This window comes from Thalassophryne amazonica, chromosome 9, assembly GCF_902500255.1.
Source record: "Thalassophryne amazonica chromosome 9, fThaAma1.1, whole genome shotgun sequence".
Classification (NCBI taxonomy): domain Eukaryota; kingdom Metazoa; phylum Chordata; class Actinopteri; order Batrachoidiformes; family Batrachoididae; genus Thalassophryne; species Thalassophryne amazonica.
Window position 1 is genome coordinate 103,224,479 of NC_047111.1, and position 14,528 is coordinate 103,239,006.

Consider the following 14,528-nt stretch of genomic DNA (forward strand, 5'->3'; position numbering starts at 1 on the left):
CGAGCTTGTGGTCATTTGTAGACAAAACAGTCTTTCCATTGGTACCAAGTATTATCTTATTCGTGCTGATTACAAGAAACGGTGGCGCAAATACTACAGCAGTGATCTGGAACTGGGCAAGTGACTGTATCTTACTGAGGCTAAACAAAGTTGCTTTGGCTGGGATGGATTAACACAATACCTCTCATTGACACTTCTACTGTACAAGTCCTAGGCCATTACCAGTGAAGGGAGGAAATAATTTGAATTATTAATTTGAAATGACAAAAAAGGTTCATGTGTATGGTCTGATTGCCGCAAACATTAACCTGTTGGTCTCTGCCCATTCATCATTTAACACCGGACTGTTCAGTATTTCCATTAAGTGAACACCATTTGTCATTTTAAATGGCCTTTGTTGAAGGATTAGACATTATAATCCTGCTTCTGAATGAGGGTGGCTACACCCATTTCCAATCTTTAATAATGCCAAACACTTTTGTTAAACTGTCTGAAGTCCTGATTTATTCCACAGACTAACCTCTGTCTATACTCACCTGTCTTCAAGAGTGTTAAATATAATGTACACTGTTATAAATTGTACAAGATACATAGCTCGTTACAAAGACAGATGTTCATCATCCCGATCATAAAGTTATTAGAAGAATTCTGGGCAGGTTTTCACTTTTAAAAAGCCAATATAATGCAGTTACACCAACACGTGCAGCCTGCTGGAATGGAATGGGGGTAAGTCAATATTTTTTGCCATTTATCATTTCATCTGCGGGCACAAATTGTATAATCTGGTTTTGTGAAATCACAGCAGCACTACAAACAAGCATGGGATTAGCAATCCTTGTCAGAGATTTCCTTTGTCCTCTGGAGAAGACAGATAGCGCCTGGGAGTCGAGGTGAGAGCGTGATTTCTGAACAGTAAACATTGATGTTTCCCTCGCTGGAAGAGCTGTAGTCTGTCTGGACAATATTTCATATTGATAATAGCATTTCAGGGCGCTTCAGTAAATGGAGTCGGATAGTGCAGGTGACAGCGTGAGGTGACCTTATCAAACCGTGATAAACTGGAAATGGGAAACTGAAATCAAAATACCATCGCGAGGAGGGAGGCGGGACCCAGCTGCAGTTGTTTTCGTGGGCTGGGTAAGAAAGAAAAAAAACAAACAAAAAAAAAAAACAATTGCCTTGTTTAAAAGAAGATTGTGAGACATGGCATGTGTCCACTTGACTGTGATTCATTCTCCGCGAGCTGACGATTCTCGCTGACGTCTGTCTTCCGTGGTGATCGCTGGAGCTGGGCTAATCGAGCGGCGTGTCACGCCGTCTGAGCAATGGAGTGTTTGGGGTGGGGGGATGGTTGATGGGTTATTAGTATTCAGAAAGTCAAAAACAGAGATTTGGCCCTAATTAGGTCTTAATGGCACCTGTGTACTCACATACACCAACATGCAAAAGTGCATGCGCGCACACACACACACACACACACACACACACACACACACACACACACACACACACACACACACACACACACACATCTCATCCTGAGGTGTGAATCATGAATATGAACTCATGGCAACAACTGAGGCCAGAACAAGAGTGAGTAAATTGTAAATTAGCGAAGTGAATATCAGAGACCAACTGAATATGATGGCAGAAACATTCCACCTATTCATAGACACACAGGCACACACACACACACACACACACACACACACACACAAACACGACATATGAACTCATTTGCATTCATCATACATTTTCAATAACAGCGTTTGTCTTACAGTACCCTTTAGAGACAAAGGTTGTCCTTCGGTGATGAGTAAAGATGCCTTACCTAAAAAGAAAGATCAAGGAAGAGCAATTAATTTGGAAGAAATGTAAATGCTTTTCTGCCTACCTGCCATGCCCAAAAGTAAATGTTTATTACACCACAGCAAGCTGCATGTACTGTAAGTTCTAATGGGTTCTGTGGGCATTAACTTGCTGCCCCAAGTCACCATTCCAACAGTTGCAGGTTTTGGCACTTCCCTGTTGGCTTTATTTTTCACCACAAGATGTTGCCTCTTGTTGTTAGTGAATTTTCTGACTCCACCCCTCCATCTGAAATACTTTTACAAAACTTCTCTTGTGTTATATACAGTGTTGCCACAGTTACTTTGAAAAAGTAATCCAATTACTGATTACTGTAATTAATTAAGTAATTCAATTACCTTGAAAAAGTAACTTAGTTACTTTACTGATTACTCAATTGTAAAAGTAACTAAGTTAGATTTGTTGTGAAAGTGTAGGTACACGGACCCACAACAGGGGGCGCAATGAACGGACAATGGAGAAAGGTGAATAACAAGTTTTACTGTTGTGAAATCAGCACAACTGATACAATAATTCACAATTTGGAGGTGTAAGCCGAAATCTGCTGGTGTCCTGTGGGCAGGCCCGAAGGTAGGAGACGTCCGCCCTAGTCGAACCGGAACCACCCAGATTTCCTCTGCCACCGAAACCCAGAAGTACTGGAACCGCCAAGTCCCGAATTCCCAGGTGGCCACTGCCTTCGCTCGTCGGATCCGGTACTGCTGGCGGGAAAGAACACAAACACACAGGTTGGGATGCGACCGCACCCAGTAGATGAGAGGGGCAAGCCGCCTCCACCTCTTGTCACAATAAGCAGGAAGGTGAGTACTTATCCGATCACTCGGCTTTCGGTAGTCAGCTGTCCTGAAAGGTTTAACACGTATTATAATATTTTACTTAAATAAGCTGCAGAGAAGATTACCTTAGGCTCAAGGCGATATCTCGGCACTGAGGTGGAGACGCTGTCCTGCTGATATACTCCGTCCTGAGTGCAGTCAGCTGTGTCCAGTAATGGGTGACAGCTGTCATCCTGACAGCCTTCGTCGGCGGCAGCGCCCTCTGGTGCCTGGAGCCCGCACTCCAGGCAGGGCGCCCTCTGGTGGTGGTGGGCCAGCAGTACCTCCTCTTCAGCGGCCCACACAACAGGACCCCCCCCTCAACGGGCGCCTCCTGGCGCACGACCGGGCTTGTCCGGATGGCGTCGGTAGAAGTCGGCCAGGAGGGCCGGGTCCAGGATGAAGCCCTTCTTCACCCAGGAGCGCTCCTCGGGGCCGTACCCCTCCCAGTCCACCAGGTACTGAAACCCCCGGCCCATTCGACGGACATCGAGGAGCCGGCGCACGGTCCAAGCCGGTTCCCCGTCGATGATCCGGGCAGGAGGTGGTGCCGGACCCGGGGTGCAGAGGGGTGAGGTGTGATGGGGTTTTATCCGGGAGACGTGAAACACTGGGTGAATCCGCAGTGAGGCCGGAAGCTGAAGCCTCACTGCGGCGGGATTGATGACTTTGACGACCTTGAAGGGACCGATGTATCGTTCTTGGAGCTTGGGGGAGTCCACTTGAAGGGGAATGTCCTTGGTGGACAACCACACTTCCTGCCCAGGACGGTACGTGGGGGCCGGGGCCCGCCGCCGGTCTGCATGTGTCTTCGCCCTCGTCCGGGCCTTCAACAAAGCAGAGCGGGCAGCACGCCACACCCGACGGCACTTCCGTAGGTGGGCCTGGACCGAGGGCACACCGACCTCTCCCTCGACCACCGGAAACAAGGGGGGCTGATACCCCAAGCACACCTCAAACGGGGAGAGGCCGGTGGCTGACGACACTTGGCTGTTGTGGGCGTACTCGATCCAGGCCAGGTGGGTACTCCAGGCCGTCGGGTGCGCGGCTGTCACACAGCGTAGTGTCTGCTCCAATTCTTGGTTGGCCCGCTCTGCTTGCCCGTTGGTCTGGGGGTGGTACCCGGACGACAGGCTGACCGAGGCCCCCAGTTCCCGGCAGAAGCTCCTCCAGACATGTGAGGTGAACTGGGGACCGCGATCGGAGACGATGTCTGATGGTATGCCATGCAGACGGACGACGTGGTGGACCAGGAGGTCCGCTGTCTCCTGGGCCGTAGGGAGCTTCGGGAGGGCCACGAAGTGGGCCGCCTTGGAGAAACGGTCCACTATCGTGAAGACGACGGTGTTTCCCTGGGACGGCGGGAGACCCGTGACGAAGTCCAGGCCGATGTGGGACCAGGGGCGATGAGGCACGGGCAGTGGCTGTAGCTGCCCTGAGGTCTTTTGGTGATTGGCCTTGCCCCTGGCGCAGGTGGTACAAGCCTGGACGTAGTCCCGGACGTCGGTCTCCAGGGATGCCCACCAGAAGCGTTGCCGGACGACTGCCACGGTCCTTCGCACCCCTGGGTGACAGGAGAGCTTAGAACCGTGACAGAAGTCTAGGACTGCGGCCCTGGCCTCTGGTGGGACGTATAGTTTGTTCTTTGGTCCGTTTCCGGGGTCCGGGACACGGGTCAGGGCCTCCCGGACGGTCTTCTCCACGTCCCAGGTGAGGGCGGCCACGATAGCGGACTCCGGGATGATGGGATCCGGGGGATCCGACGGTTCCGTTCTGACCTCCTCTTCGTGCACCCGGGACAATGCATCCGATCGCTGGTTCTTGGTCCCGGGGCGGTAGGTTATCCGGAAGTCAAAACGGCCAAAGAACAATGACCAGCGGGCTTGCCTGGGGTTCAGACGCTTAGCGGTCCTGATGTACTCCAGGTTCCGATGGTCAGTGAAAACCGTGAATGGCACGGCTGTTCCCTCCAACAGATGTCTCCACTCTTCGAGGGCCTCTTTCACAGCAAGGAGTTCCCGATTGCCGACGTCATAATTCCGTTCAGCGGGGGTCAACCTGCGAGAAAAATAGGCACACGGGTGAAGGACCTTATCGGTCTTCCCGCTCTGGGAGAGCACCGCTCCTATCCCTGAGTCCGAGGCATCCACTTCAACCACTAACTGGCGGCTAGGATCGGGCTGCACCAGAACTGGTGCAGACGAGAAGCGCCGTTTCAACTCCTTGAACGCGGCCTCGCACCGGTCCGACCAGGTGAAGGGAACTTTTGGAGAGGTCAGGGCTGTCAGGGGGCTAACTACCTGACTGTAGCCCTTAATGAACCTCCTGTAGAAATTAGCGAAGCCGAGGAACTGTTGCAGCTTCCTACGGCTAGTGGGTTGGGGCCAATCTCTCACCGCCGCAACCTTGGCCGGATCCGGGGCGACGGAGTTAGAGGAGATGATAAACCCCAGGAAGGACAAAGAAGTGCGGTGGAACTCACACTTCTCGCCCTTCACAAACAGACGGTTCTCCAACAACCGCTGCAGGACCTGACGGACATGCCGGACATGAGTCTCAGGATCCGGGGAAAAGATGAGTATATCGTCTAGATATACGAAGACAAACCGGTGCAGGAAGTCCCGCAAGACATCGTTTACCAACGCTTGGAAGGTCGCGGGAGCATTAGTGAGACCGAACGGCATGACCAGGTACTCAAAATGACCTAAGGGGGTGTTGAATGCCGTCTTCCATTCGTCTCCCTTCCGAATCCGAACCAAATGATACGCATTCCTAAGATCCAGCTTGGTGAACATCTTGGCTCCATGCAGGGGGGTGAACACCGAATCTAACAAGGGCAACGGGTATCGATTGCGAACCGTGATCTCGTTCAACCCCCTATAATCAATGCATGGACGAAGCCCGCCATCCTTTTTACCCACAAAAAAGAAACCTGCGCCCATCGGTGAGGTGGAATTCCGGATCAACCCGGCAGCTAATGAGTCCCGGATGTAGGTCTCCATGGATTCGCGTTCCGGCCGTGAGAGGTTGTACAGCCTACTGGACGGAAACTCACTGCCTGGAACCAAATCAATGGCACAATCATACGGGCGGTGGGGTGGTAGCGTGAGGGCCAGATCCTTGCTGAACACGTCAGCGAGGTCATGGTACTCCGCTGGCACCGCCTTCAGATTGGGCGGGACTCGGACCTCCTCCTTAGCTTGGGAGCCAGGAGGAACCGAGGAACCGAGACACTCCCAATGGCAGGTTTCGCTCCACTGTACCACTACCCCGGACGGCCAATCAATCCGGGGATTGTGCTTCAGCATCCATGGAAACCCTAAAACCACACGGGAGGTGGCCTGAGTCACGAAGAACTCGATCACCTCCCGGTGGTTACCTGACACCACCAGAGTTACTGGAGGTGTCTTGTGCGTGATTGGTGGGAGTAGGGAGCCGTCTAGTGCCCGAACCTGCACAGGCGAGGTAAGAGCCACCAGAGGGAGCCCTATCTCCCTGGCCCATCTGCTGTCAAGCAGATTCCCCTCAGAGCCCGTGTCCACCAGTGCTGGGGCCTTCAGGGTTGAATCCTCATACAGGATCGTGACTGGGAGTCGTGTAGCAATGTGGGTGTGTCCCACGTGAATGTTTTGGCCCACCCCTGGCCCAGTCTCTAGGGGCGGGCGTTGGAGTTTAACCGCTCGGGGCAGTCGTTTGCCATATGCTCACTCGAGCCACAAACATAACAAGCTCCGTGGGCCCGCCTCCTTTGTGCTTCAGGTGCCCTAAATGTTGCCCTGCTCGTGTCCATAGCTTCGTCAGCAGGGGGAGCCGTAAGCGCACGGAGCGCCGGAACAGAGGAGCGTGGGGACGGCGGAACTCGACCGGACCCGGAAGGGAGAGGGACGACCCGTGCCTGGCCACGCCCTTCGCCTCGCTCCCGGCGACGTTCTTCTAACCGGTTGTCAAGCCGTATGACCAGATCAATGAGCCCATCTAAATCCCGCGGTTCGTCTTTAGCCACCAGGTGCTCTTTTAGGACCAGAGACAATCCATTTACAAAGGCAGCGCGGAGGGCAGTGCTATTCCAGCCGGATCTCGCTGCCGCGATGCGGAAGGCGACTGCATAGGCAGCTGCGCTCCGACGTCCCTGTCGTATGGACAGTAATGCGGTTGAAGCGGACTCTCCTCTGTTGGGATGATCGAACACCGTTCTGAGCTCCCGTACAAACCCGTCGTATGACTGAAGGAGCCGTGAGCTCTGTTCCCAGAGCGCTGTAGCCCAAGCGCGTGCCTCCCCGCGAAGCAGATTTATCACATAAGCTACCCTGCTAGCATCAGCTGCGTACATCACGGGACGCTGAGCGAAGACGAGCGAACATTGCATAAGGAAGTCCGCGCACGTCTCCACACAGCCGTCGTACGGTTCTGGAGGGCTTATGTATGCTTCAGGGGACGGAGGAAGGGACCGTTGAACGACCAGTGGAACGTCATTCTCACACGCAGGGTCCTCGGGAGGGAGAGCCGCAGCGGCGCCCGGAGGGCGCGCTTCCACTTGTGCGGCGAGAGCCTCCACCCTGCGGTTTAGGAGAACGTGCTGCTCGGTCATGAAATCGATCCGAGTGGTGAAAGCGGTGAGGATCCGCTGCAACTCACCGACTACCCCTCCCGAAGCCGCCGCTGCGCCCTGTTCTTCCATTGGCCGTTCAACAGCCGGTTGACGCCCCTCGGGATCCATGACGCTGGCCGAGATATCCTGTTGTGAAAGTGTAGGTACACGGACCCACAACAGGGGGCGCAATGAACGGACAATGGAGAAAGGTGAATAACAAGTTTTACTGTTGTGAAATCAGCACAACTGATACAATAATTCACAATTTGGAGGTGTAAGCCGAAATCTGCTGGTGTCCTGTGGGCAGGCCCGAAGGTAGGAGACGTCCGCCCTAGTCGAACCGGAACCACCCAGATTTCCTCTGCCACCGAAACCCAGAAGTACTGGAACCGCCAAGTCCCGAATTCCCAGGTGGCCACTGCCTTCGCTCGTCGGATCCGGTACTGCTGGCGGGAAAGAACACAAACACACAGGTTGGGATGCGACCGCACCCAGTAGATGAGAGGGGCAAGCCGCCTCCACCTCTTGTCACAATAAGCAGGAAGGTGAGTACTTATCCGATCACTCGGCTTTCGGTAGTCAGCTGTCCTGAAAGGTTTAACACGTATTATAATATTTTACTTAAATAAGCTGCAGAGAAGATTACCTTAGGCTCAAGGCGATATCTCGGCACTGAGGTGGAGACGCTGTCCTGCTGATATACTCCGTCCTGAGTGCAGTCAGCTGTGTCCAGTAATGGGTGACAGCTGTCATCCTGACAGCCTTCGTCGGCGGCAGCGCCCTCTGGTGCCTGGAGCCCGCACTCCAGGCAGGGCGCCCTCTGGTGGTGGTGGGCCAGCAGTACCTCCTCTTCAGCGGCCCACACAACAAGATTACTAGTTACTTTTTTAGTTACTTTTCCCAGCTGCCGACAACAACCCTCTGCCACCTCAACATGACAATGATACCTGTTTTGCCAAAAGTTACTTTATAGTCACCCTTTCTTGACTTCAATGAAAATAAATACTTGTTTTATAAAAAGTAAAATAAAGACCTCTTTCTTGACCTCATATTTAACTGTTGACAGCACTGTAACAGTAAAACTTGCAATTTCTAACCTACATTGTTTATAAATGTAACTATTAAAATCATTCTAGCATTTTTCTAACATTTAAATTCTCTCTAAATATTTTACTTGTCGAAATTAATATTATTTTAAGTAGTATTAGTAGTTGTAGTAAAAAAAGGCTTCAAAACTAGACCTTTAATCTAGGGGTGTTGTGAGGGGGGCACATCCCTCCCCCACGCCCCCATTCCATCTGGATTCGCCCCTGCTTTGGTGTTTGAGCACAAAGAATGGATAACATTCATTTATGCAGAAAACGTGACCAGATTTACAGGTAAGAAAGTTTTATTGTGTTTTCACATCATGTGGTCCTCAGAAAGAGAGTTTAAGTGCATTTGAGTGGAAAATAGTGTTAGTTGTTGACGCGTCGCAGAGGATCAGCTGTTTTAACGTGCAGATACGGAGCAGCTCAGCTCAGAATTCTAAATAAAGGAGGAAAAAAACTATAAAAATGTCTTTGTAAAGCTCAGTGCAGGTGTGCTGATCACCGTGCTTTAAGAGGAGACGACGAGTCGAGCAGCTGCAAAAAACCGTGGATGAAAAGCTCACAGCTCACTGAAAGTGGGCAGTTCAGTCGAACCCCGACCTCCTGCCCACAGACCAAGTTTAATGCTGCTATCGACCCACAATGAAAAATAATAGTAACTCACAGTGACATGGAGAAGTAACTTTAATCCGATTACTGATTTGGAAAGATTAACGCGTTAGATTACTCGTTACTAAAAAAAGTGGTCAGATTAGAGTATAGGTCTCTTAGATAATAAACCGACCCTTTTATTTTATTTTTTTAACTATATGGATTTGAATGACATGCGATTACACCAATCATGCTTGAACCCTCGTGCGCATGCGTGAGTTTTTTCACGCATGTCGGTGACGTCATTTCCCTGTGGGCAGGCCTTGAGTGAGATGTGGTCCCGCCCTCTCGGCTGAATTCCTTTGTTTCACACGCTGCTCGAGACGGCGCGCGTTGCTTTATCAAAATTTTTTCTGGACCTGTGAGGAATATCCGAGTGGACACTATTCGAGAAATTAAGCTGGTTTTCTGTGAAAAGTTTAACGGCTGATGAGAGATTATGGGGTGTTTCTGTCGGTGTAAGGACTTCCCACGGAGCGGGACGTCGTGCAGCGCTCCCAGGCGACGTTGTCTGGCTGTTTCGAGCTGAAATCATCCTAATTTAAGGTTCTGTTGACCCAGGACGTCGTGAGAGAACAGAGAAGATTCAGAAGAGGCCGGCATGAGGAGTTTATGTGGACATTCCACTGTTAAAGGTCATTTTGTAATGAAAGAACGTGCGCGCAAATTCGCCGAGTCGTTTCCGTGATGACTCGGCAAATCTGTGTGCGCCGCGACCAGAAAAACACCTCCGTGTTGAAAACCATTTGTAAAATTCAGGCGGCTTTTGATGGCTTTCAACAAGTGAGTAACTGAGAAATTGTTTAACAGCTTGGGCATGTTCCAACTTGCCCGTTAAGGTTTCCAACGGAGGTGTTTTTCCTGTCGCGACCCCCCGCGGTCGGGTCCGGCCCGACATGCGACTCTGCCCGCACGTTCTTTCATTACAAAATGACCGTTAACAATGGAATGTCCGAATAAACTCCTCATGCCGACTTCTTCTGAAAGTTCTCTGTTCTCTGACGACTTACTGCGTCAACAGAGCCTGAAATGTGGAAGTTTTCAACTTGAAACGGCGAGACGCTGCCGCCTCGAAGCGCAGATCGCCTTCAGGCACCGTGGGCCATCCTTACGGCGACACTACCAGACCAAAATCTCTCATCAGCCGTTAAAATTTTTACCGAAAACCAGCTGAATTTATTGAATGGTGTCCACTCAGTTGTGCCTTACAGTTTTGAAAAAATTTTTATCAAACAAAGCAACAGTCTCTGAGCCATTCCTAAACAATGAAAAAAATCGACGAGCGGGTGGGCGACTCCTCACTCAAAGACTGCCCACAGGCGAATGACGTAACCGACATGCGTGAAAAAACTCTCGCATGCCCACGAGGGTTCAAGCATGTCTGATGTAATCACACGTGATTCAAATCCATATGGTTTTTGAAAAAATAATAAGGTCGGATACTTTTCTAATAGACCTCGTATATATATATATATATATATATATATATATATATATATATATATATATATATATATATACGAGGGCTGTCAATAAAGTAACGGTCCTTTTTATTTTTTTCAAAAACTATATGGATTTCATTCATATGTTTTTACGTCAGACATGCTTGAACCCTCGTGCGCATGCGTGAGTTTTTCCACGCCTGTCGGTGACGTCATTCGCCTGTGAGCACTCCTTGTGGGAGGAGTCGTCCAGCCCCTCGTCGGAATTCCTTTGTCTGAGAAGTTGCTGAGAGACTGGCGCGTTGTTTGATCAAAATTTTTTCTAAACCTGTGAGACACATCGAAGTGGACACGGTTCGAAAAATTAAGCTGGTTTTCAGTGAAAATTTTAACGGCTGATGAGAGATTTTGAGGTGATACTGTCGCTTTAAGGACTTTTCACGGTGCGAGACGTCGCGCAGCGCTCTCAGGCGGCGTCATCAGCCTGTTCAAGCTGAAAACCTCCACATTTCAGGCTCTATTGATCCAGGACGTCGTGAGAGAACAGAGAAGTTTCAGAAGAAGTCGGTTTCAAAACACCTCTGTGTTGATAACCATTTGTAAAATCCAGGCGGCTTTTGATGGCTTTCAGTGGAGTGAGTATATGAGAAATTGTTTAACAGGCAGGACATGTTCCAACTTGTCCTTAAGGCTTTCAACAGAGGTGTTTTTCCTGTGCCGCCGCACCGCGTCGGCTGCGTCCCGACGCGCGGACCCGTCCGCACGTCTTTCATTAAAAAAATCTCCTTTAACAGTGGAATATCCGGATAAAATGCTGAAACCGACTTCTTCTGAAACTTCTCTGTTCTCTCACGACGTCCTGGATCAATAGAGCCTGAAATGTGGAGGTTTTCAGCTTGAACAGGCTGATGACGCTGCCTGAGAGCGCTGAGCGACGTCTCGCACCGTGAAAAGTCCTTAAAGCGACAGTATCACCTCAAAATCTCTCATCAGCCGTTAAAATTTTCACTGAAAACCAGCTTAATTTTTCGAACCGTGTCCACTTCGATGTGTCTCACAGGTTTAGAAAAAATTTTGATCAAACAACGCGCCAGTCTCTCAGCAACTTCTCAGACAAAGGAATTCCGACGAGGGGCTGGACGACTCCTCCCACAAAAAGTGCTCACAGGCGAATGACGTCACCGACAGGCGTGGAAAAACTCACGCATGCGCACGAGGGTTCAAGCATGTCTGATGTAAAAACATATGAATGAAATCCATATAGTTTTTGAAAAAAATAAAAAGGACCGTTACTTTATTGACAGCCCTCGTATATATATATATATATACATCCAAGCTTAAAAGCCCAGTAAAAATTAGTCTGTAAAATCAAAATCTCTTTGACATTTTAGTGAAATTTAGGACATCTTTTGGTTACAGATGTTTTGATGCTCCGGTTCAGATTGGTGCAGATTTTGTTGGTGTGTTTGAGAACTTCTAGGCGATCACTGTCAGAATACAGCTGCAGCACTTTCAAGTGTTTGGAGTAAATCCCTGTCAGAGACGTTTGTGCAGTGATTGATGGAGCTTCATGGCTCTCTGAACAGGATAAGATGTGTCTGAGACATGTTTGCCTCGTGTCCAATCACCCACTCTGATGTTCATTTGAATGTGAGCATATCAATAACAATATTTCGCTGCCCAATTTCATTATGAGCCTCAATGAAAAACAAAGGGGACTTTCAGCTCCCACAAGGACCACCTCAGTTATTTGTCATCAGTTTGCTGGTGTTCAGTAATGAACCCTTTCTGACCAGTTACAACATCCTAACCCAGCAGATGTCAGTGTTAAGCTGTTTAAAAAGCCTTACTGGGCACACACCAGCTGAACAAAGACACTCACATTGTTTGGTGTGACGGACAAAAGTCGATTACAGAGCAATAATCCAATTATGAATATTTTTACTAATGAAGTCAAAGTGATAAATATGTAGTGAAGAGCTTGGAGAACAAAAGCTGTCAGGAGAACAAAACAAGGAAACAACCAGCATGAATCCAACAAGCCTACAGCATGTTGGACATTTTTATCCCTTTTAAATCAGGAAATGCCACTGATGTCCTAAATAATAATAATTTAATTTATGTAGCACTTTGGAATCAATAATTCAAATAGTTTAAACCTCAAAATACATTTGAACAGAAATTCCCTGCATTGATAGTGTCTGCTGTGTTGGTACTGCAAACACATAGATGGGTGGGTGAGTAAATTATAGTCCATCTCAGCCAGCGTGTGTCAATAACAACTCAGTAACCAACAAACGGTGTTGCCACAGTTACTTTAGTTAAATTCAGCAGCTGCCAACAATTTGTCGAACTGCAGAATGATGTACTTAGCACTTAGCCTAGCAGTTTCACTCTTCAGTTTCTTTTTCTACACTTCCATCAAATCTTTTTGTCTACACAATGTTGCTCAGGCTAACAGCGACGCCCGGTGGCTAATGTGTGAAGTGTCACAAACACAACATGACAGTCTTCATGGCCAAAAGAGGAGGAAGCTCCATCAACGTTTTTGTTGTTGTTGTTGTTTTGAGGTACTGAAGTTGTGTCAGTTAACATAAGCTTAGCCTCCTCTGTATCAGGCTAAAATCTTTAGTAGGGTAATGCAAAACTTTAGCTGACTAAGCGCTTTGTGCAATAGCTAACATCAAAAAATTAGCCAACTAATTGAGTTTATTTGACTAAACAAGATTAGACCACTTTATGAAACCAGGCCCTGATCACACAGATGTGTTTGTCACCTGCTAGAGTGGAACTGCCATCATGTAAGCTATTAACTTGAGCTAGCAAACATTAGCACTAGACATATACTGGTGAGTGTTGGCAATTGTGTGGCATTGTCTGACATGGGTGGATCTTGGCAAGTTCGGTGGCGAGTTGTACATGCACTTCTAAATGTGTCTGTGTGAGAAGGGCTTTAGCCACCACTAATATGTAGGGCAAAAGACAATGTTGGGTGGAGAAAATAAATAAAATAATCACACCAATTAAATTAATAGTATGTCTATTGGTGGTCCCTGCTAATCAGCTAACAATTAATTAGCAAAGCTAACATTTTTGTTAGCAGAATACCTTTTCAGCCATCTTGGAAACCCATTAGCAGAGCAGTTAGCATCCAGTGAATTTGGTTTCACTAACTTCAACTCACCTAACGTTTTTTTTTTTAATAAAGTGTAATGGTCAAAAGTTTTTGTAAACCCTAAAACATAGATTTGTTCCTGTTGAAGCTTACACGCTAATCCAATAAGCAAAATTGACATATCACATGAAGGCCATGAGTATCACCTCAAGGAGATGGAAGAGCAGGAGGTCAAGCAAGAGTGGTAAATGGACTGCATTTATATAGCGCTTTTCCATCTGCATCAGATGCTTAAAGCACTTTATAATGCATCAATAATGCATCACATTCACCCCGATGTGAGGGTGCTGCCATACAAGGTACTCACTACACACCGGGCCCTCAGGCTTTAACCACTAGACCATCACAACCACAAGAGTAAATGCATTAAATACATGATATTGAAGATGGCACGGTTTAGCCTCACACTCAAAGTGCAACTATTTTACAGAACACCTGGTCAGGAATTTTTGTGTTTTACAGCACATCCAGTAAGCAAAGCATGAGTATGATCAGGAAGACAGTAAAGCTGCTGTTAATCTTTTTTTCCTTATTCAGCACTGTTCTGTGCCATGATGAACTTGTTCACTAATATTTTCTTCACATATCATTTCTAAAAATGCTTTACAGTACAATGCAGTTATGGCAAGTGGAAATCCTCAGATTATTTATTTATTCATTTTTATTTTTCTGCAGTATTGTTTGGGGTCAGTCATGGCACAGCTCCCATGGAGTGATAGTCTCTGCCATCCAGTTCAATTAATGGTGTCTCCTGTCAGATATCAGTATAGACTTGTGCCATATACAAGCAGGAGGTTTCAATGGGCTCAGATAAGGCCCACCAGGAAGAAGAAAAAGTTGCAGGTGTAACCCAGGTTTAAATAATAGCTTTAAGGACAAGAGGAGGTGCTGACA

General features: G+C 48.3%; 1 protein-coding gene across 3 annotated transcripts in view; it reads right to left on the minus strand.

Moving 5' to 3' along the window:
- Window positions 1–14,528, minus strand: part of opcml (opioid binding protein/cell adhesion molecule-like) — a 1,180,460-nt gene that overhangs the window by 1,028,311 nt on the left and 137,621 nt on the right. The window contains exon 2 of one of the 3 annotated variants that reach the window (XM_034178871.1): window positions 1,784–1,831. The exons of the other annotated variants lie outside the window; for them this stretch is intronic. Within the exon in view, the coding sequence (XP_034034762.1) occupies window positions 1,784–1,831 (48 nt within the window). The remainder of the gene's footprint in view (window positions 1–1,783; window positions 1,832–14,528) is intronic. 3 annotated transcript variants of the gene reach the window in all.